This window comes from Mus caroli, unplaced genomic scaffold (assembly GCF_978045245.1).
Source record: "Mus caroli unplaced genomic scaffold, Mus_caroli_1 scaffold_2, whole genome shotgun sequence".
NCBI classification, from domain to species: Eukaryota; Metazoa; Chordata; class Mammalia; order Rodentia; family Muridae; genus Mus; species Mus caroli.
The window spans coordinates 59,123,911-59,147,410 of NW_028227257.1; the positions used below are offsets into that span (position 1 = coordinate 59,123,911).

The window sequence follows — 23,500 nt, forward strand, 5'->3', positions numbered from 1 at the left end:
GGAGAAGCCCGCTCGGACTTCCGGCTTCAGAGCCGGACTGAGCCTGGCCTAGGGGAAGGGATGCGAGTGAGTTGAGAAGCTGGTTAAGAGAGACGCGGCCTGGGGTGGGCCGGCGGGAGTCCTCAGGACGCCTTGGCAGGGTCTGTGGCATTTGACCGACCGCCGACGTCTCCCGGAGTGACGAAAACAAAGCTGGAACTTGGCAGCCGCCGCTGTGGAGCTGTGCTCGAAGCCCACGGACTCGCAGCACCGGCCCGCACCGGTCTCGTTCTCAAGAGACCCACCACGGCCGCCCCTTGAGCTTCCACGCTTCACCAACTCCTGTAACTCTTCCCTAGTCCACCTCAATTTAGAAGCCCAAGTCGGCTCCCCCGGTGCGCGACCTTCCCCATCTGTCGCCCCGGAACTCTTACCGAGTTCTTACTTCGTTCGGGAGGCGCGAGCAAGAGACCCAGTGTTCGGCATACGACTTTGGTTCGGGGTGGAAATTTGTAGTTTGGTGTTCAAGGGGCGGGGCAGACACCAGGAGCTTCTGGGAGGACAGCGGTGGTTCTAGGGGAGATTAGCCGGCGCTCGCTGGACAGAGGCTTTTTGTTGTCGTCCGCCAAACATTTTGACCGTTTTGATCTGGGGCGCTAATGATTTACCTGAGGTGGGAGCGAAGCGGACAGATTTTTCTTTTCTCTGCAACTTCCTGGGGATACTCTAAACGTCACCTAGAAATGCAGTTTTTAAAAGGTCATTTTCTCCTTGCTTATTGATTTGCTGTTCTGAAAAGGTACTGCCCCAGAAGGCCCCTTGGAGCATATTGAAAGTCAGGCCGGCTCTGACAAGGTTTTAAACATGTAAAGATACTCTCCTCTGATAGCGCCATTTCTCTCTACTCTAGGATAAAACTCCTTTTTGCAGAGAGACTCATCTGCAGGTGTTTCTCCAAGGGCATGCATAGATAGTGTAGTAAGTCCTAGAACCCAGACAGTGAGGAGAGAAACGGCTTTCTGCTGTTGAAGATGGCCAAACCCACTCGGAGAGGAAATGGCACAAGCTCTGAAAGCTTACGACAGCGCTTCAGAAGATTCCATTACCAGGAGGTGGCTGGGCCCCGGGAGGCTTTCAGCCAACTATGGGAACTTTGCTGTCGGTGGCTAAGGCCGGAGGTGCGGACCAAGGAGCAGATTGTAGAATTGTTGGTGCTAGAGCAATTCCTGACTGTGCTACCTGTGCAGATCCAGAACTGGGTACAGAAGCGATGTCCAGAAAATGGAGAGGAGGCCGTGACACTGGTGGAAGATTTTGAAAGAGAGCCTGGAAGACCTGGACATTCGGTGAGGAGGAGGGGGAATACAGTCAGAAGTGTGTGGCTGGGGAGAGGCAAAGATGGAGGGGCAGTTTAAGATCAGTCGGATGTAAAGAGGTTTGGTGATTTTGATACTTCTCATCTGGAAGGGTTACTTTTTCAGGTAGGGCTTGCTTGGAGATGCCTACTCTGTTACAGTCAGTCTTTCACTTCAGTTTCTTAAGAGAAGAAATGGGGACGTTTCTTTTCCAGCTGCTATTTGGGTTTCTGTTTGATCTTTCTGCAGTTTCAACCACTCTAAGCCAATGATAACAGAATAAAACACTTGTCTGCCCTACTCCCCACCCTCCACTCTGGCCTGGCCTCAGAGGATGGTCTCTTTGGGGATATTAAATAATCTACCCCCCCCCCGGGAATGCCCCTTGTTATGACCATGTCAATTAATGGGGGGTTATTTCTAGGTCACAGTCTCTGTGAAGGGGCAGGAAATGCACTCGGAGAAGATGACACCCCTGAAATCATCACAGGAGTTATTAAGTGTTCTGCAGGAGTCAGTGGAACCCCAGCCCAAGGGTGTATCCAAGAAAGAGAGGGCAAGAAGGCCAGCCCTGAGACTACAGGAGCAGATGAACCCAAAGGAGAATCTCAGACCTTTTCAAAGGAGCGGTGAGGAGTAGATGTGTGGGAGACAGAGTCCTCTAAGCTGGGAATGGGGGTGGGAATAGTGAGTGGGGAAGTTTTCAGGGATAGTGGCACCTGTGTGGCACCTCCCAATGTGATGTTTCAGGACCCTGGAAAGGCAGCTAGCTCAATCCTCTGGTAGAGCAAGTATTTTTGTATCTCTTCCTTTGATAAGTCTGCCTAGTTCTCACTATAGTCAGAATACTTATTTCTGGTGATAGATGCTTATTTTCTAGACACTCTTCTATACTGAAGACACCTTCATTCTAGTAGTTTTTCTTACCCTCTGTTATCTCTATTCTTTAGATCTAAGTTCTTATTCTCTACATTGGAACCTTGAAGTTCTCTAAATACTTGATTGTGGAGAAGGAAATTATATCTGTGTTATTCTTGCAAGATGTTATAAAGATGTAAGAATTTTACTTCAGAACTTTGCAACCTCCTGCAGTACAGCCCAGCATGACTACAGAATGGTCTTTGTTCACCTGGTAACACCATGACTCTTAGCTTTCCCCAATGCCTTTGGGTCCAGTCACTTATTCATTTTGTAGAACTTGTTTTTCTTTTTTGTGCTCTATTGAACTCTATTTTGTTTTTTATTATTTAAAACTTACTGAGGTTGTTTTGAATTCTGATTTTATCATCCAATATGACCAGTAATAGCATTCTTGGTTAGTTTAATAATGGTCTTTAGTCATCCATTGGAAGTACCTCAACCTTGATATAAAGAGCTGTAGAATCAATCTTACTGTGTGCTGCAGGGTACATATACTGCAGTAAGGAAAGGTACCTGTTGGCCAACAAGCTGGCTCAGCTGATAATGGTACTTTCTGCACAGCCTGATAACCTGCGTAGAAGTCCATGAAGTTGTCCTCAACCTCCACGTGCACCATAGCAAGTACACCATAGTACCTACACCCCCACCATACATCATGCACACACGATGAAAGTTTTATTAAAGTACCTGTTCTCAAAGAGCTTACAATATGATTTAAGAGCACACAGTGAGCTATGAATAGGTACTGAACTCAGCTGTCTGAAAAAAGGGTCAAGGACTTGCTCAGTTGTCCTGTAGGGGTTTGGTAGTGTGGCCATGAGATGGGGTCCCAGGAAACACCTCCTGAGGGCAATGACAAGGAAGCTTCCCAAAGGGTGGGTGAGTGCCAACAGGAGGAAGGGAGGCACAGAGGTGAATGAGAGTCTACAGTGTTCTTGAGAGAAGAGGAATGGACAGAATATGCTAGACACCAATGTTAAGGCTCAGCAGGACAGCATGTGAGCTGAGGGGCAGTTAGCACAGCGACTGTTGTGGTGCTAGTTATAGGAAGAGGAAGAGTCTGGACATGAATGGAAAGGAGGACATGCTGAGGGAAACATTGAGAATTTAGTGACCTTCCCCCCTCCCAACCTCTTTTTTTTTTTTTTTTTTTTTTTTGGTTTTTCGAGACAGGGTTTCTCTGTATAGCCCGGCTGTCCTGGAACTCACTTTGTAGACCAGGCTGGCCTCGAACTCAGAAATCCGCCTGCCTCTGCCTCCCAAGTGCTGGGATTAAAGGCGTGCGCCACCACGCCCAGCTTCCCTCCCAACCTCTTGAAATCACTAAATTTAATTCTCAGGACTGAAGTTTAAAAAAAAAAAAAAAAAACCTAGAAGAGACAGGAATGAGTAACTGAGAAGTGCAAGGATCTGCAAACAAGTGGTGTAGAGGCTAGGGAGCAACCTGGAATGGAAATACCTGCTGGAAACTCACCACAGACCACTTTCTTCTCTTGTTCTGCTTTAGAAGACAAATCAAGCTCTTTTCTATCCTATGAGGTTTCCTGTATTTTCTATTCTTCAATCCATTGAAATTTCTGAAAACATTTCCTTTATAATTTTTGTTTGTTTGTTTTTTAAGACAGGGTTTCTCTCTGTAACCCTCACTGTCCTGGAGCTCACTCTGTAGACCAGGCTGGCTCAGAGGTCCACCTGCCTCTGCCTCCTGAGTGCTGGGACTAAAGGTGTGCAGCACTACTGCCTTTCTCCTTTATAATCTTGTAGATAAAAGCTGTGAAAGTAGCTCAGTTTGTAGAATGCAGAACACACAAGGCCTCATTTGATTCCCAGCATCAGATAAAACTCCGCTAGGCATTGCACATGTAATCCCAGCACTGAGGTGGAGGCAGGAAGATCAGAGGTTCAAGGTCATCCTCCACTACATAGCCCCAATCAGGCTAGTCTGGACTATATGAGACCCTATTTCAAACAAGAAGATAAAAATCTCTTGAATGAAAGAGGAAAGGCTTTTTGTTGTTTGTATGATACTTTGATAACAAACGGTGATACTTTGGTTTGTTTCCCTGCAAACAGGATTTCCATTTCCTAAACCCAATGTGGTATCCAGGTTGGATCAAGGAGAGCCATGGATCTCAGATCTGCTTAGCTCCAAGGAGAAGGATGTCCCAAAAGGCAACAGCACAGGAACCAGTCTATTACCATCCAAGAGAGAGAAAACCGCCTGGGTGGAACAGGGTCACTGGGTATTTGATGACGAGAAGGTGGTGGGTGTGCACTGGGGCTACAAAGAGACTAGAACACTCCTTGCAATTCTCAGTCAGAATGAATTTTACAAAGCGCTCCGAAACTGTCACAGGAACAGCCAAGTGTATGGGGCCGTAGCTGGGAGGCTTCGTGAGTATGGTTTCCTCCGGACTCTGGAACAGTGTCGGACCAAGTTCAAAGGCCTTCAGAAAAGCTACAGGAAGGTCAAGAGTGGTCATCCACCCGACACCTGCCCCTTCTTTGAAGAGATGGAAGCCCTGATGAGTGCCCAGGTCATTTCATTGCCCATTAATGGTCTGGAAGAGGCAGCCTCCCATTCTGCCCAGGCAGGCAGTGATGCTGAGACGGAGAAGCCAGGGCAGAGGGACTGGCAGCATGAAGATGGAGAGGAGGCTATAACTGAAAGGTCAGACAGTGATGACCCGGAGGCAGCCCCCCAGGACCCTGGCAACCCACCCGCATCTGTCCTGTTCCGAAGCCCAAGTGGTAAGAAGCTTTTCATGGGCTTTGGGATTAGGTTTGAGGAGCAATGAAACGATGTGGAACCACTTACCAGCTTGGTCATTTTAATAGGAAACAAGGTATTTCTCAACACTGTACTATATTCTCTTCTGTGAGCAAATCATGAGATAAAAGTAAGAGGATAAGCCGGGCGTGGTGGCGCACGCCTTTAATCCCAGCACTTGGGAGGCAGAGGCAGGCGGATTTCTGAGTTCGAGGCCAGCCTGGTCTACAGTGTGAGTTCCAGGACAGCCAGGGCTACACAGAGAAACCCTGTCTCGAAAAACCAAAAAAAAAAAAAAAGAGGATAGATTTTTTTTTCTATCTCTTTTTAGTGCTTGGAATCAAACCTGGGACCTTACACCATGTAGTAAACACTACACCCTTGAGCTACACCTCAAATTTCATATTTAACTTTTCAAAGAAATATACCCAAAATCCATTTTCTGTTTAGGAAATGAAAAAAACAAAAAACAAAACCCAGAAAAACCCCTCCATATCCCTCCCCCTTTTTAAAAGAGAAGTTTTAAAATAAATAAATCATGGCTGTAAGAAAATGTTTTTCATTATCTTTGTTCTTATCTTTCCCTTCCTTTCTAGTTTTCCTCTGGTCTTTTGTTTTTCCCTGTTTTCCTTTCCTCCCAATAAGTGGAAAATAATGAAAAGAGGTGTCCTTAGATGGGAACTGTCTGAACCTCCCTCTCTCTCCTTGGGAACCTTCAGGCAGGAAATAACCATCCTCGGTTCCTTTGCTAAAAGCACTAAAGAGGGACCTGCAGGGGATATGTGTCAGGTTGAAGATACACTGGTCTTGCTTCTTTCCTCATTCTGGCCTCTGCAGTCCTTCATCCTGCAGATGAAGTACATGAGTGTAGGACCCTTCAGGTCTCGGCTCTTGCTGGGGTTGCTTAATGGAGATAGTAACAGATGAAGACAGGCCATGATGGGGATGGGAATTTGGCAGCAGTGTGATTCTCAAAGAGGCAGTTCCTTAGAATTTTAAGTCATTATTTTTTAAAATTATTTATAATTTTATGAATTTTACTTTAAAAACTTGTAAATTAAAAACAAAATAACAATATCCCAAACTAACCAGAACCAGTTTGACTATTGATTCTGAAGCAGGGAGCTTCTTCCCATTGGAGTTTACACTTTTACTATCCAATATTGAATCATCCTATAGGAAACAGAAGGTAGGGATGACACATTGCGGGTCTTTTTTTTTTTTTCTTTTTTTTTTTTTTCCCTGACAGCTGCTTTTCTAGTTGGGATCAGAACTGTAGAGAAATTAGTAAACAGGATGGGCGACACACTGCGCACATGTACTTAGGTATCAACATGATTTGTTTTTCTTGTGACATAGTGCCTGATGAGGATAACTTAAGGAAGGTTTATGCTGGCTCACACGTGGAGTGTGTGCATTCTGCTGGGAAAGGCAGTGTTGAGAGTTGCTCTCAGTGTGGCAGTAGGAGCTGGAGGTAGCTGGTTATGCTGCTGCATCTGTAGTCAGGAAGCAGAGAAAGTGATGCACACTGGTGCTCAGCTTGCTTTCTTTCTTTTTTTTTTTTATATTTATTTATTTATTATATGTAAGTACACTGTAGCTGTCTTCAAACACTCCAGAATAGGGCACCAGATCTCGTTACGGATGGTTGTGAGCCACCATGTGGTTGCTGGGATTTGAACTCCGGACCTTTGGAAGAGCAGTCGGGTGCTCTTACCCACTGAGCCATCTCACCAGCCCTCAGCTTGCTTTCTTCTCCTACCTTTTAATTCAGTCCAGTACCCTAGCCATGAGATGGTGCCACACAGTCAAGGGTGGGTCTTCCCTTAGGTAAACTTTTCTGGAAACACCCTCACAGACATGCCCACAGTATATCTAGTCAAGTTCACAGTGCATACTGACTGATCCAATGATCGTGTAGAAAGACTTCTTTTAAGTCACTAAATGGTACTAATAAAGTTCTCTGAAATCACTAGAGGATACAGAAACAAAACTATAATTCATGTAGAGGTTTGGTGATGAATCTAGGAACCTGAGCTTGGATGGCCTTCCTGTCTCTCCTTTGCTTATAAATTGAACCCCAGGCCTCTTGCATGTTTAAGGTACATTCTGAACTAGTGTCTCCAGCTTAACTGGTTTTCCTAGAAGCCGGCAGTAAAACTGAAGAGTTGAGGCTCTAAAGCACTGGGTTAGGTGATGCTGAAATCTCTCTTCTGGTGCAGGTGTACACTGGGGCTATGAAGAAACCAAGACTTACCTTGCAATTCTCAGTGAGACTCAGTTCTACGAAGCCCTCCAAAACTGTCACCGAAACAGCCAGTTATATGGAACAGTTGCTGAGAGACTGTGGGAATATGGCTTCCTTAGAACCCCAGAGCAATGTCGTACCAAATTTAAAAGCCTACAAACCAGCTATCGGAAAGTCAAGAATGGCCAAGCACTAGAAACCTGCCCCTTCTTTGAAGAAATGGATGCTTTAGTGAGTGCCCAAGTTGCTGCCCCACCTAGTGATGACCAGGAAAAAGAAACAGTTTCTTGTTGCCTCCAGAGAACCAGTGAGGCTGAACCTGAGAAGCAAGATGAGGACACAGAAGAAGATTCAGATGGTGAAGATGATACTGAAATACCTCCAGAGGCTGTTATAACCCGTGCCCCAGTCTTATTCCAGAGCCCCAGTGGTAAGGTTCTTTATTTCTGTTTTTTTGAGACAGGGGTTTCTTATTTTGGTTTGGTTTTAGCTGAGATTTCCCTTGAACTCGCTGCATACCCAAGGATGTCTGCCTCTACTTTCTAAATGGTGGTATTACAGATGTGTGCCTCCATGCCCAACTAAGAGTCATTCAGTTCTCATAAGTAGCAAAAGAGATGCTATAGAAATTAGGTGAAAAACCTCAAAATTTTGAGAGCTGGCCACTACACTGAGCTCTCCTGAGTTCTTATCTTTCTTCCTATGTTTCCTATCTATTAAAACAGCTCAGTGAGAAGATGCAAATTATTAATGTGGCATCCTTCATTACACTACAACATCACTTGAGATAGTTGCAAACTTTGTAGATTTACTGTTATTTTCATGTGATGCTAAAGTGATTTAGTGCAAGTAACTTAAGCCCTAAATTTGTTAAGCATTAAGACCTTGGGCTGGAGGTATAGTTTAGTGGTAGACTGCTGGCTCTAGGTTAATCATTCCCATTGCAAATAAAACAAAAACTACATTACAAGGTTGATGTAACTGTGTTACTGAGGTACTATGTGAAGTATCCACTACAGTGCTAGGCACATAGTAGGTATTCAATAAATAATAGTTATCACTTCCATAAGTCTTTAAATCAGCATTCTGATGTTGCATTGAATGTTAATATTTTACTAAAAATGTTGACTTCTGGGTTTGGGAAATGTTAAATAATCCTTTTGGAGTTAATAATATTAAACATTATTAAATGTTTAATAATCCATATTAAAGATTCTAAGATCTCAGTGAGTCCAGCAAATCTCTATTTTTATGGCCCACCTTAGTGTTAATCTTCTAGGAAATTCACACACCGGCTGACACGCAGTATTCCTTCGCTTGTAGATTTAGTCTAAGGAATTCAAGAGCCAAAGCTAATCTGAAACCTGTAAATGAGTGTAATTTCTCATAGTTTAGGATGAAAGGCTGGCATTTGCTTTTTAGAATGTTAAAAAAGCTGCCTAGTTGGGCTAAATTACAATGTTTTTTGCAACATTTAGGTTTTAGAGAATGTCTAAAGATGCTTTTCTTTTGAGGTTCTTTGTTCTTTAACAGATGCTAAGTATATGTTTTCTTTCCTGTTTTTTGCCTCCTTTAGCATGTACTGGAATGTGAGGGGGAGGGGACTTACCAAAAACTACTTCTGGATATAGAAAATTTCCAGGAGATGTTCCTGAGTGTTTCCTTCTAATCCCTTTAATCACTGGCAGTGGACAAGACCACAGTAATCCCGAGAGGCAGGAGAATGACAATGTGGAAAGTGTCTTTCTGTAAACCCTTCTTGCTGTTGTGAGTTTTTCTGCAGATACTGGATATTCAGAAAGGGTTGAACAGTAACCAGCTTCTACATAGGCTATGTAGATGAAAGGCTTGTGACAGATCCAACACAGGGAAGAAAAACACTAGAATTTTAATATAATAGTAATTTGGGTACAAGAGCTTTTCTATTTTATATTATTATTATTATCATCATAGACAGGGTTTCTCATTATGCAGCCTTGGCTGGCTTGGAACTTGCTTTGTAGACCAGGCTGGCTTCAAATTCATAGAGATCAATCTGCCTGCCTCTTTTTTCCAAGTGCTAGGATTAAAGGTGTGTGCCACCAATCCCAGTTTAAAATTTTTTTTAATATTTTAAAAAATTATGTCGGTGCATGTGTGGGCTGTGTACATATGGATACAGTGTCCAAGAAAGCCAGAGGCGTCAGAGTTGCAGTCACTGGAGCTGGAGTTACAGGTGGCTGTGAGCCCTTCTGATATTGGTGCCAGAAACTGAACTCAGATCCTTTGCAAAAGCAGTATGTCCTTGACCTCTGAGCCATTTCTCTAGCATCTCCCATGTTTTTAATTTAGGGAGCACATATGCCATGGCACATGTCTGAAGGATAATTCATGGAATTGGTTCTTTCATTCCCTTGTGTGGGTTCCAGGAATTGAACTCATGTCATCAGACTGAGCAGCCAGCACCTTTACCTGCTAAGCCATTTCCCACCTCCTACCCCAACATATGTTATGAATTCAAAAGGTGGAACTCACTGACCATTTATCTGTAATCCTCTACGGTAGTACTTGTTTCTCCCAGCTTTGCTTTGTGTGGTACATTTGATTAGGGGGATGAATAACTTTTCAAATTGTGTTCTTGTATTAGGTTTCGAGGCTAGATTTGATAATGAAGAAAATTCAAAACGGGATATTTCTGAGGAAGTACAGCTGCATAGGACATTACTTGCAAGGTCTGAAAGGAAAATTTCCCGTCATGTTAAAATGAGATGTAAAGCTAGTAAGAATGAATGCTCACCAGAAAGCCAGTGGGAAAAGACTCAAAGAGAGAAACAAAGACAACCAGCATTCCCAGAGAAGAATATAGGTAAAGTCCTGACCTATCAGAGGCCAGGCTTGGAAGACAGACCTTATAAATATGTCAAGTATGGCAAAAGCTCTGGCTCAAACTCCCATCTCAGGCATCAGGTCTCCCATGAGGTAGAGAACCCATATAAATGTGCCGACTGTGGGAAAAGCTTCAGCCGGAGTGCGCGCCTCATCAGACACCAAAGAATCCACACTGGAGAAAAACCGTATAAGTGTCTTGACTGTGGGAAAGGTTTCCGTGACAGTTCCAATTTCATTACCCATCGGAGAATCCACACAGGAGAAAAACCGTATCAGTGTGATGAATGTGGAAAACGCTTCAACCAGAGCTCAAGCCTTATAATTCACCAGAGAACCCACACAGGAGAAAAGCCTTATCAGTGTGAAGAGTGTGGGAAAAGCTTCAATAACAGTTCTCATTTCAATGCACACAGGAGGATACACACAGGAGAGAGACCCCATGTGTGTCCTGACTGTGGTAGGAGTTTTAGTAAGAGTTCTGACTTGCGTGCACATCACAGAACCCACACAGGAGAGAAACCTTATGGGTGCCATGACTGTGGCAAGTGCTTCAGTAAGAGCTCTGCCCTTAGTAAACACCGAGAGACTCATACTCGAGAAAAGCTGCTGTCATAGTCAGTGCTTAAGCCAGCCCCTGAGGAAGGGCCTTGGGAACTGTAGCACTTGAGAAGCCCTTTCCTGCTTTGTGCCCAGCTGGCCTAGGAAGCACTCCTCAGGATTTTTTGCCACTTTATTTCTTGTGCTTCCCAGATCTAGATGAGGCCAATGGCATCAGCTTCAAGATTAAAAAGTAGGTTTTGGTCTGACCTGATGGTAATCCCTCTCTCCTCTCGGTGCCTGTGTTGTTCCCTGAGAGAAGATATGGTAGTATATACTGTGGATCTCACCTGTATCCTTCACTCACACCGTCATTCAGTGCACGTCAATTGGAAAACCCGTTTCAGCAGTTTTTCAAGAAGCTGTGAGTCTTGGGCCATTTTGCTCACTTAAACCTGTATATACTCTTCATTTACCTTTAAAGAGTTTAAAGTCCATCTTGGTTCTATCTTTTCCCAAGAATCTGGAGCTGGGGATCTATCCAGCTCAGTGGTAGAGCACTTGCCTAGTATGCACAAGGCCTTGGGTTCAAACCTCAGACAGACAGACAGACAGACAGACACACACAAAACCCGCACATGTGAGGGGTGGGGACAGATAGAGTGAAACAATGTAAGTTTTCTATAAACAGTGACTATCTTAGTTTCTTCCAGAATCTACAAGGATTCTGGAAGTATATTCTACAATAGAATATACTACATTTATAGCATCTTGATTTTTTTTTTCCTTTCTTTTCCCTCCTTGCTGCTGCCACCGCCACCGTCGCCTCCTCTTCTTCCTCCTCCTCCTCTCCATCTAAATTGCATCTGTCCCTTGTGGACTAGCAGTCAAAAGAGCAAACTAGAGATGTGGCGATAGAAAAAGCAGTTAAAGATGCCCACAGAAGTCATCTGTTTCTCCTACATTCCACACACCTAGTATAGAGTCATGCAGCCAATGGGTGCTCAGTACTAATTGCCATTTCCTCAAGTATAGGTAAAACACACTATACCCTAAATGACAAGGAAAGTGGTGGTGCTACCAGTCTACACACACACACACACACACACACACACACACATATACACACACAACTATATATAAATAAAAGTATCTAAGCACAAAAGTAATTACAAGTTTTTACAATCAAGTGGTATTGACTTAATTCCCACAAATTCATAGATGTATGATAAAAGCCCTGTACAGTGCAAGTGAAAACACCCTACCGTGTCCTTATACTGGAAAACAGTTAATACACAGACATAGGCACAAATATATAGTTGCAACACTTACTATGTTTTGAAAGGCAGGGTCTCACTATGTAGCCCTGGCGACCTGTAGCTTACTATGGAGATTACACTGCCCGAGATCTCAGAGATCCGACTGCTTCAGTCTCAGTGCTAGTATAGAAGCACAGGTGCACATCACCATGAAAGCTGGCAACTGGGTTAAAGACATTTACTAAGCCTAGTAGTGTTACTACACAAGACATACTCTTTAACATAACTTGCTCTGAGAAAAGTCTAGAAAGTTTTTTTTTCTTTTTCAGGAAACAGTAAGCATTCAAAGGAAGGAAAGTGACTGGGTAAATTGGAGTGGGGCAGACTGTCCAAAACTAGTTGTAAAACTGATGCTAGGTGGGTGAGAAATGGGAAAACAGTGAAGCAAAAGAGGAGAAAATATAAAGCTCACTAAAGCTTGAAGTAGGAAAAAACCTTAAGAATGCATGATAGAGCCGTAGAGTCTGCAGAGAATCAATTAGCAGAGACAGGGACGGCTACAGGGAGACCCTGAGTTGTACTGAGCTGTGGATACTGCTGAGAGGAAAGCAGCATGGCTCTGGGAGGTGAGTTTAGGAGACTAGCTCCTTTGGGAGATAAACAGCAGAAATTACTGTCTATTGAAGATACTTTGATGAGCAGGTCAGAGAAGAGATGACCATGGCCAGATGGCCAACACATGGAAAAACTAATTTTCACATTTATTAAGATCTGAGACAGTAGTAAGGAGAAAGACTATCCTAAAATTTATTAGGATAAGTAATTAATTGTGGTCTTGTACTGAGGAATTGTAAACAAAGAAGTAACATTAGCAATAAAGGGAAAATGGTATCTCAATTATGCTGCCTAAGAAAGCAAGAAGGTACGAGAAACCCCTGTCTAACACAGGGCCTCGGGATCTGAGATGGCTTTGGAAGTGAACTGCAATGTCAAGGACGACGAGATTATTATCTTTAGTATTAATCTGTCTATGTATAGTATTATGGAAACAGGCATAAGGGTATTAGTAGACAGATTCCAATGTCAAGGACGACGAGATGATTATCTTTAGTATTAATCTGTCTATGTATAGTATTATGGAAACAGGCATAAGGGTATTAGTAGACAGATTCCAATGTATCTTAAACTGCTTCTGTTTCTCTTCCTCTAAAGCAAAATAATGTTTATACCTAGTCTGCCTCTCAGGGATATCATGTTAATAAATGTTATGCCCATAAAGTGCTCTGTTTTTCTTCAGCTGTTTCAGTACAAATTTTATATATACAAATTATATAAAATTATTAGTTTGGCCCTAAGTTCTTACAATCAAGTTGTGGATGGCAGAAAAATAAATTCTCTGATATTTTTCTTCTTGTTCTTTTATGTTATCTGTCTGAACCTTTTACATTGTAGGCAAAGAAATAAATTAATATCATATCAAGTTAACTGGGCAAGGTTTTAAATTACATAGGACCAACTCATCAACTTACAAATGAGAAGACAAAAAGAACAGGGTGTACTCTCATTACTAGAGGAAGAACTAGTTTATCTCAAACTACCTCATAAACAAATAGTGCCAGTGCTGAGGATGGATAGAAACAAAGGTAAAGCCAAAGAGAAAGCATTAAGGGGGAGCGAGAGGTCCAGGCCTCTAGCCCTTCCGTGTCTACAGCCTTTGCGGTAGAGAAGAGAGTGTCGTCTGCTCTCATGTTTCCTTAGCACTGTTACTACTTTTCCATATTTTCTCACTGAACATATTATACATTCTGATTTTCTGTCAATTTTTATTCTGTAACACTTTGAAAGGCTATATAATGCCTACACTGAGGGTGGGGATGTATTTCAGTGGCAGAGTGCTTGCCCAGCATGTGCAAGGCCCTGGATTCAATTCCCCAGCACAGTAAAAAAAAAAAAAAAAAAAAATCATTTTATAGATTTTATCTGTATAAGTGGATATACTTAGAAATATAAGGTTATAAAACAGTGTGTACCCTAAAAGGCAGACACAAAAATCCCAACCTTAAAATTGAACTAAGGGTGCCACCAGGTTTCTTCTTTGAGATCAGGGAAACCATACATTATAAGAAGGCAAGCGCTCTTACTCTCTTACTCCTGCTTCTCTCCCTTGCCTCTTGCTCTTGTTCCCCCTCTCTCCTCGTGGTCAAGGATGCCTCTACTTCTCTCTCCTCTCTGCCTTTCTTTCTGCCTCTACTACTCTCTTAACTCCCCTCCCCATGCCCTAAACAAACTCTATTCTATACTAAAAAAAAAAAAAAGAAGAGCAATTCAAGCATACTATTGTTTCAGTGTTTTTAATGCTGTGATAAAACACCATAACCAAATGTAATGTAAGGAAGAAAGGGTTATTTCCTCTTATAATTTGTAGTCTGTCATCCTGGGAAGTTGAGGCAGGAACTAAAGCTGAAGCCATGGAGGAGTGTTGCCTATGGCTTGCTCCTCGTGCCTTGTTCCATTTCCTTTGCTTTCCATCCAGAACCATGTCCCTAAGGGTGGTATCACCCTCTGTGGCATGGGCCCACTAACTGATCAAGCACTGATTAGGCCAATCTTGTGGGAATATTTTCTCAGTTGAGGGTCCCTCTTCCCAAATGACTCTAGCTTGTGAAAAAAAAACAACCAAGACATTTGTTATCTGCTAATGTGGCCATGGTATATGTGTGTTTATGTAAGTCTATACCTGTAGGCTATCATGTGGGCATGGGATTATTGGTGATCTAAGAACCCTAGAAGCCACAATGCTACCATTACTACAAAGATCTTTTAAGAGAGTCCTAGCACTGTAGAGGTCCTGGTAGCTTCCACAAGGAAGCCAAATAGAACCTGATTTTAAACCAGAAGCTCCAGCTATGTGTCTTTCTTACTTCAAGCCAGTCGTTCTTTTCTTTTCTGAAACTGAAGGGATTACTCCAACCCCCTTTATATATTTCTAAAGATATTAGAAGAAGGGCAAAGCCAGATTCTAGCTTTGTTACTACAGTCGCCTGACAAGTAGGCACCCACACAAACAGTTCAGGTGTGCACTGTGGCCTAACATCAACAGTCAAAAAAAAATAATACTTGAAAGGGTAAAAGGAAGTGGAAGGAGTCTGATTAAACCTAACAAAACGGAGATTTCCCTGAAGACAAAGAGTTTCAACTTCTCAGAAGGTTTACGGTCACAAATGTTTCTCAGAAGGGTTACGGTCACAAATGTCCAAAGAGCACTAAGTGCAAAACAAGAGTCACTAGGGAATGAGGGCTGAACAACCCTCCAGCAAGAGCAGCATGGAAGTGCAGCTATGCAAGACCTCAAGGTTCTGTCTGAGAGTTACTGAGCACTTACCAGTTGAAGGGGCTGGAGTTAGACCCCATATGTACTTGGCTACCCAAATTCAAGGGAAGTCATTTCGAGTGGGCAGTAACTGAGTGGGATACACAGGGGCAGGAAGATATTGGTTACAATGTATAATCAAAAGTAGTTCACCTCATTACAGTTTAACACTTTCTGCTTCAAGTGAGTCCACCTTTTTCTCAGTTCAGATCTGGTGTTGTCAGAAGCAAAGATGTGGTTGATGGATTCATAGGACAGATCCCACACCTGAGATGGGGTCAAATTAAATGTTTCTGCTGCCAGTTGATATTCTTGAGAAAGGTACGTCGCAAAAACACCTTTATCATCGGTCTGCAATGCAAACAAGAAGAGTCCAAAATAAGATGCTTTGTAAAAATTAACTTTTTTTTTTTTGTGGTTCAGAATCTTATTTTCCCATTTCAGGACTCTAAACAAGAATTTATAAATGTACATCTGTAAAAAACTTGTTTATATTAAAAAAAAAAAAAGACCAGAGTGCTTCAACCCTGACTGCATATTAAAAGCACATAAAGAAAAATTTAAAGCATATTCATGCCCAGGGCTCATCCAAGATCAAATAAAGCAAGAATCCCGTGGCATGGGTACTGGGCACCAGCATCTTTTAAAGCTTCCCCAAAATACTGCCCTACTGCTTCTCAGAACCAAATGAAATCGCCTGAGCCCTCTGCAGCCTCTCCTTCCTTCCCCACCCCCTCTAGCTCTGCTACTGGGACATTTCCTTCAGGCACTCAGGGAAGGCAGCAAGCAAGATAGTAATATATGGCTTAAGTCAATGTAACAAGAAAGAAGCAGAAATATAATACTTCTTACACAGATCACAGAAGGATGAGCAATGCTGTACCAAAATCCAAAGTGATGCTGGTCATAAGAAGGAACTGTCTGGCTTTTGATGTTTGAGGTCAAACAGAGTTCTAGAAGAAAGGGGAAACTCCATCTATTAAAGCAAGTAAGTGAACTCATTCATCGACTGCCATGCAGATCCACAAGGAACCTTCCAAACTCTGCTGATTTAAGCAGTTTCATTACCCCACAAAATGTTCATTACTTGTGATGTGGACTTGTTCTGAGTGGGGATGTGCCTCAGCAGAAGAGGGCCTGCCCTGCACACGCAGAGCTCTGCATTTGCTTCCAACACTACATAGAAACACACAAAATGTGCTTCAGATAATGCACTTGTACAGAGATATGTATTATCGCTGAGACTGCCACTATACCCAACTATAATGCTTTCTTCACTGATTTGCTTCCCTTGCTCTACCAAGATGGAGAGAAAGATTACAGGCCTGGAATATAACCAACCTATCACAATCCTTCATAGGGCTTCACATCCATTGTTTTTGGTTTGTTGTTTTAAGAAACATATTCCTGACTGGCTTTGGACTCACAGAGATCTATCTGCCTCTGCAGTGCTGGGAATATAGGTGTTCTATCATGCCCGACCTAATACTTTTTTTTTCTTTTCTTTTTTTTTGTCTTCTGATGAGTTCTAATGAAGGAAACTGTCTACTTCATTTCCTGCTTTATTCTCAGCAAATAAAGTCACTATTGGTGTAGTGACTGTAACAAAGTCATTATTTCATAAACAAAGCAAGTGTGTAATGATCAGTTGGTATGGAAAAACAGCTTTACAATTTCCCTAATTTCTTTTTTTTTTTTTTTTTTTTTTTTGGTTTTTTGAGACAGGGTTTCTCTGTAGCCCTGGCTGTCCTGGAACTCACTTTGTAGGTAGACCAGGCTGGCCTCGAACTCAGAAATCCGCCTGCCTCTGCCTCCCAAGTGCTGGGATTAAAGGCATGCGCCACCACGCCCGGCTACAATTTCCCTAATCTCTTAACATGTTTTTTAATTTTTATTTTATATGTCAGATGTTTTGCCTTTGCATGTGTATGTGTCACTTGTATGCCTAGTGCCTGAGGAGGGAGGCCAGTAGGTAAGTGGTGATCCCCTGGATCTGAAGGTACAGAGAGCTGTGTGCTCCCATGTGGGTTCTAGATACTGAACCCAGGGCCTCTGGAAGAACACCAGTGCTCTTAACCACTAAGCCACCTCCTCAGCACCAATTTATCTAGTTTTTGAGACAAGTTTCCCTAATTAATCTAGGATAGTCTCAAACTAGTAATGCTCCTGCCTCAGCCTCCTACATGGTAGGATTATAGGTCTGTGTTACCATGCCTGGGTATAATTCTTAATTAAATGTTAATCATTTCCATAACATGAATTTTATATTTGTTACATTTATTTAGAGGTAAGAAGAGAGAGAGAGAGAATATGAATATGAGAGGAACCTGTGAGTCTCCAGATAGAACTCAGGTCACCACAGTTGGCGGGATACTTGTGAACCATCTCACTGAACCTATGTGTTAATTTTATTATACTCATGTACACATGAGTGCAGGGCCTTGAGGAGTCCAGAAGAGGGCACCAGATCCCTTGGAGCTCTAGTTACAGGTGGCTAATAGAAACAGAACTCCGTTGCTCTGAAGAGATGGCTCAGTGTTCTCAACCACGGAGCCATCTTTCCAGCCAACCTTTACTATTCATTCATTCATTCATTCATTCATTCATTCATTCATTCATTCATTTATTTGGTTTTTCGAGACAAGGTTTCTCTGTGTAGTCCTGGCTGTCCTGGAACTCATTCTGTAGATCAGGCTGGCCTCAAATTCAGAAATCCGCTGGCCTCTGCCTTCCTAGTGCTGGGACTAAAGGCGTGTGCCACTACCACCTGGCTCGACCAGGTGTTTATTTTTAAATAAACAAACCAACAACAAAATGACAGAAGATTGAGTTCCTAACACTAGGCACTGTAGCAATCAGTAAGATGAACATAGGGACAAAGACAGAAAAAGGGAGAGGGAGAAAAAGAGGGAGAAGAGGAGAGGGAGAGGAACAGGGAAACAGAAAGACACACACACACAGACACAGAGAGAGAGAAAGAGAGATCTGCCCTCCTAAAATTTATCTTCTAATAGAATCTAAAAATTCCACCACTTAAATGAGACCAAGAAAGCACACACACCGTGTCTTACTTTCTTACTTTGTAAATATCTGAATTATAGATCAGTACTTTTCCATATAAATCTTGCAATCCAGGGCCTGGAGAAAGAAGGGCTAAAGGGCCGTCTAGGCCACATGACATTCTAAGTCTTACCGAGGGGTATCTGGTGTTGCCTCACGAAGTCCACTTGATCCGGGGCCCCTGCCTCGGAGGCGCTGAGGAACGTCCCATGCCCAATTCTGTCAGGAAGCAGACCCAGCAGCAGCTCTGTTTCTTTTTCCCTATTCGGAATCTTCAGAAGAGTGAGAGGAGGGTCAGTGGCCTCTGCTGGTAGCCAAAGTATTTTATTCTGCCCTCTGAGCAGTGAATGGCAACACTCTTAGAAAACATAATTACTTAAACCCTCTCAAACCTTCTTAGCTGTGTTAGTCATTTACAGCCTAGTAATAATCTTATGAACTGTGAACATAAAGAAGTAAAAGCTAAGAAAAACGAATTTCCACACAAAGAAATAGAGATCTGTTCTATATGTATGTAGGTGTGTACATGTGTTCACATATATTAGGAAAAAAAGGAGAGAATTACATTCACTAAATTTTTTTTTTTTTTTTTTTTTTTTGGTTTTTCGAGACAGGGTTTCTCTGTGTAGCCCTGGCTGTCCTGGCACTCACTTTGTAGACCAGGCTGGCTTCGAACTCAGAAATCCGCCTGCCTCTGCCTCCCGAGTGCTGGGATTAAAGGCGTGCGCCACCACGCCCGGCACATTCACTAAATTTAATGCCACCTCTTGGAAGGATTTTACATCCTTTTCTTTTGGTGCTGTAATTCCTTATACTTGAAATTTCTTCAGGCATATAAAACTTTTAGTCAAAAAAAAAAATGTTTTTAAAAACACCTCACAGTCTGGGATGGTGGAGGTAGGGGAACTCTAACTTCTCGAGCCTCACACTTTTCTCAGCGCTTGTGTGCTCATGCTGTATATTGACAAGGTATACTGACATGGACACACTACAATCTGGAAATGTCTAACTAGGCTCATTTTCTCCTAGATGGATTAGAAAGCAAATAACAAGAACATTTTTTTCTCTTTTGGGGGTGGGAGTGGGGTAGGGAGGGTTCAAGACAGGGCTATAGGAGCCCTGGAACTTACTCTGTAGATTAGGCTGGCCTTGAACTCAAAGATCCGCCTGCCTCTGCCTCCTGAGTGCAGAGATTAAAGGCCACCACTGTCCAGCTAGCCAGAACATTTTAAAATGAACTATTTTCTACTCAATGCAGCAAATAAGAAACTAAGATCCCAAGCAGGTTCTGATCCGAAGCACAGGCTGGGGATAACTGGTTACGAAATAATGAGAAAACTTAGAAACAGTAATTAAAGCAAACCATGCCTTAATGTTTTAATTATCATTTAAAAATACTTCTAACTCCCCCTTCTAAAGAGAATTGTGACACATGCCAGAAACCCTTGCACTTGGGAGGTGGAGGCAGAAGGATCAGAAGTTCAAGGTGATTCTTGGCTGCCAAGTGAATTCTAGGCCATTCTGGATTACATGAGACCACACCTCATAAAAAGAAAAGGAAAAAATGTTTTCCCCAAGATAGGCTTATTTCTAGTTACTTACAGACAACTCTTCTTTTTAAATTATAATCTGCCCTCTCCACTCTATAACAGTACTTACCTCTGCAAGATGCAATGCCAACTTCAGACCTGCTTTTTTAGCTTCTAAAAGAGGCTCCAAGAAGTCTTTAGCTTGTCCTATCTTGAAGATAAAATGAGGGTGCATGAGAAGTCTGAGCACACTAAGGCATCTGGGGTTCTACCCCAATAAAGGGGCAAAACGATGGCACATTGGTTTCTTCTGAACCTCTGGCTTATGGAGAGCTATGTGTTGGACACTTTAGGGAATATACCATGAAAACGATATCCCTGACCTTGAATCTTAAGTCCAGTACCAGTGAGCTAAGCTCAATACCTAAGTTGGATATGACAGGCCAAAATTTTTATTTCTGAAAGACACATAGTTGTTTAGTATTGTGGAGAACTCACTTGGTTTAGAAAGCTTTCATAATTAAAAAAAAAACAACAACAAACAAACAACACCATACATGTAAATCACAAAAACAGACAAACATCAGAAACAGCTCACAACAAAGAACTATCTGGCCCCAAGTATCAGGATTTTTGTTTGAATCTTTCACTCAGGAAGCTCATGAAAGCTTTCTTTCTAGGGGGTTTATGGCATAATTACACTCAGCACCTTTCTCTATTCAACACACATAATGCAATTAACGTACACACAAAGACTGTTACTAGTTGTAAGTTGTCTTTAGAAAAATGGAGATTGGTCATATCCAGTAACAGCTATGACCTGTTTTTATGGTATTTCTTTTAAAACCCCTTAAGAAGAGCCATGCTATGTATTCTGGTGATCTAGAGCAGAACAGGGCTTCATTTGGTGTCTGCTGGACACAAATGCATGATATGAAGCTCCAAACTGACCCTCACCCCACTGACTGATTCTGCCAGTAGGAGAGAAAATGTAGTACTTACAGTTGGATCTCCACTGAGGTCAAGGCCAAGAACTGTATTCTCAGTAGAGAGGAAGAACTCTTTAGCAAGTTCGACAGTCTCCCTGGCTATTGTCGGGCCACCTCTTCTGTCAATTGCCATCAAATACCTTTAATATAAGAAAAATACAGTTGTTACTAACTTGGCAGAAAGATATGATAAAGTCACAGATGAAGCCAGGCATAGGTGCATGTGTGCCTATAATCAAAGAACCTGGAAGGTGAGGCAGGAAGACCATCCTGGGCTACAATGTGAGTTCAAGGCCATTCTGGGATGCAGGAGAAAAGTCTCAGAAAACCCAAACCAAAACGAAAACCTCTAGCAATTTCAAACCAACTGATCCCAGAAAGGCTACCTTTAATCATATGCCTTCTGCTTACTCAGCTGCTTCACTGAGTTACTTAGCACAAAGCCACCCGGAGTAAGGACAACTCAGAACCACAAAATTATCAGAGAATGAATGGGTGGAGTTTGAGGCCAGCCTGGGCCACATTACACCATGTTTAGACCCTATCTAAAGCAAAGCAAAGCAAAGCAAAGCAAAGCAAAGCAAAGCAAAGCAAAGCAAAGCAAAGCAAAGCAAAGCAAAGCAAAGCAAAGCAAAACAAAACAACATAAAACCTACATTTGAAAAACTAGTAATACATATAAAAAGACACTCCTGAATGTTGCCAGGAAAGAATGGCTGGCTACTTGGATATGGCTTACTATATAAAGTAGTGAGTCTAAATATGACATTGTAGTCTGCTATACGGAACAAGACATGAATGCCTAAGGAGTACTGGTATCCAGTCTTCAAATTTCTAATTATCTCACTTTTTTTTCATATCTTTGGTTGTATGTATGTGTATATTTTTTATTTTAGCTTTAGTTTTAATCAGGATCTAAATGAAGTCTGTACTTTTTGTTAGTCATTGTATCTCATATCTTTTTTAACGTATATTTTATGCATGGGTGTGCACATGCTCATTTGTAAGAAAGCAAGTACAGGTATGGTGTGCATTTTTAGCTTGTGAAAGTCAGAAGACAACTGGATGTGGGTTCTCAAGGACCTTTTGTCTATGAAAGAGTCTTATTGCCTGGAACTTCCTCAGGGAGGCCACATTAGCTGGCCTGTGAACTTCCAGGAAGCAGCCTGTCTCCAACTCCTAGCTCACCATCTCTGGGATTACAGCATGGGCATCTGGCTTTCTTACAACATGGGGGTTTGAGGGATTTGAACTCATGTTCACATTTGCTAGGCAAGTCCTTTACCAACTGAGCCATCTCACCACCCCCTTAAGTCTCTTTTAATCTAGCTAGTTCTTTTCCGTTCTCATTTCTATCATAACCCTTTTCTTGTAGTTTATTTGTTTAAAAAAAAAATAAGGTTCTTTCTCCTACAAAGCTGCTCAGTCTGGATTTGTTGCATCCCTATTTTAAAATGCCCTCTTGTATTTTTTATAAAGAAATAATTGGACTGATTCTCGAAGCTTAATTATATCAGATTTAGTTTTTGGCAAGAATAAATAGGTGATGAAGCACCATGGCACATGCCACAATCTCAGCACGTGGGAGGTAAAGGCAGGAGGATCAGGAGTTCAAGGACAACCTTGTCTATATAGCAAGTTCCAGGCCCATCTGGGTTACTTGACCCTGTCTCAAAAGACAGAAACACCATCAGAAGGCTGACTTTGTTCAAAGAACTGGAGATATAGTAGTGAATCAACAACAAGGGGTCACTTCTCTGAACTTCCACTCCAGTCAAAGGGTGTGTGTACTTCACAACAATACAAATTAATGCCATAGAGGACCATGGGTGAGAAGGGGATTTAGGGGCCAGAAGCATGCTGGATAGATTGGTCAAGATGGCCTCCTTGAGGAAATAACAGCCAAATTGAGCTATGCAAGGACCTGGTGGAAGGCATAAGTGCCTGTAAGTGCAAGGCACTGAGATGGATAGTTTTAGCTATAGGAGAGGGAGTAAGCTAATATGGACTAAGAGGAGTGAGTGGGTTAGGCAGTGTTTGAAGAAAGGCAGCCAGATCATCTGGGTCTATGCAGGTAGCTCTAAAAAGCCCACTTCAGCTTAACAGCAGTGAGAAGCCATACTCAACTTGAGCAAAAATACTAGAATTTGACTGCCAGATGACTAAATTCAGTATTGTGTTCTCATCTAAAGCAACGGGGTCCTTGAGTCTATTTATTTGTATTGTAGGTAAAAATCAGATAATAGTTGATTTAAAAAAATTCATCTTACCTTTATAAGATATCACATTCTGTTTTTTAAAAGGGTAACTGTTACTGATATAACATCATCTTACCTAACATCAATATCTAAGTTTTCCTGTTTGCATTGTTTTATGCCTTCAAGGACGGATTCCACGTAAGTCTTCCTGGTCATTCCTTGAAAGAACACAGAGGAACACATGTAAAGACATTATCACCGATTAATCCTTCCAACAGCATCACTGAGTGAATATCACTGTATGCCATGCTAGGGCCTGGCTAGAGAGCAATGAGCATGGCCTTTAGAGAAACATTTAAAAGGATTTTATCTTGGTGAATGTGCATATGCACAGGTGTGTATGAGTATCCAGAGAGG

At 42.2% G+C, this 23,500-nt stretch overlaps 2 protein-coding genes across 6 annotated transcripts in view; one reads left to right on the top strand and one right to left on the bottom strand.

Moving 5' to 3' along the window:
* The first annotated feature begins 14 nt into the window (after positions 1–14).
* On the top strand, positions 15–13,279 carry Zscan29 (zinc finger and SCAN domain containing 29). The gene is made up of 5 exons (XM_029468377.2): positions 15–1,325; positions 1,759–1,963; positions 4,329–5,006; positions 7,248–7,703; positions 9,900–13,279. The coding sequence occupies exons 1-5, from the start codon at positions 1,011–1,013 to the stop codon at positions 10,754–10,756; spliced, it is 2,511 nt and encodes an 836-aa protein (XP_029324237.2). The 5' UTR covers positions 15–1,010; the 3' UTR covers positions 10,757–13,279.
* Positions 13,280–14,274: 995 nt separating this feature from the next.
* The window catches only part of Mapda (N6-Methyl-AMP deaminase), an 18,323-nt gene continuing 9,097 nt past the window's right edge, over positions 14,275–23,500 (bottom strand). For 4 of the 5 annotated variants that reach the window (XM_029474485.2, XM_021156728.3, XM_021156727.3 and 1 more), the window contains exons 6-11: positions 23,220–23,301; positions 20,899–21,025; positions 20,027–20,107; positions 18,501–18,639; positions 16,160–16,260; positions 14,275–15,658 (exon numbers count right to left, since the gene is read on the bottom strand). In XM_029474485.2, the coding sequence (XP_029330345.1) occupies positions 15,446–15,658; positions 16,160–16,260; positions 18,501–18,639; positions 20,027–20,107; positions 20,899–21,025; positions 23,220–23,301 (743 nt within the window). In that variant the 3' untranslated portion in view covers positions 14,275–15,445. Of the gene's footprint in view, positions 15,659–16,159; positions 16,261–16,375; positions 16,484–18,500; positions 18,640–20,026; positions 20,108–20,898; positions 21,026–23,219; positions 23,302–23,500 lie in introns of all 5 variants that reach the window. The other variant, XM_021156730.3, reaches the window with a different exon arrangement.

Excerpts from the sequence above, each read along its gene's own strand:
- Zscan29 (XM_029468377.2), top strand. The coding sequence starts at position 1,011 with ATGGCCAAACCCACTCGGAGAGGAAATGGCACAAGCTCTGAAAGCTTA. Across the intron at positions 1,326-1,758 it reads CTGGAAGACCTGGACATTCG|GTCACAGTCTCTGTGAAGGG; the intron begins GTGAGGAGGAGG and ends GGTTATTTCTAG. Across the intron at positions 7,704-9,899 it reads CTTATTCCAGAGCCCCAGTG|GTTTCGAGGCTAGATTTGAT; the intron begins GTAAGGTTCTTT and ends TTCTTGTATTAG.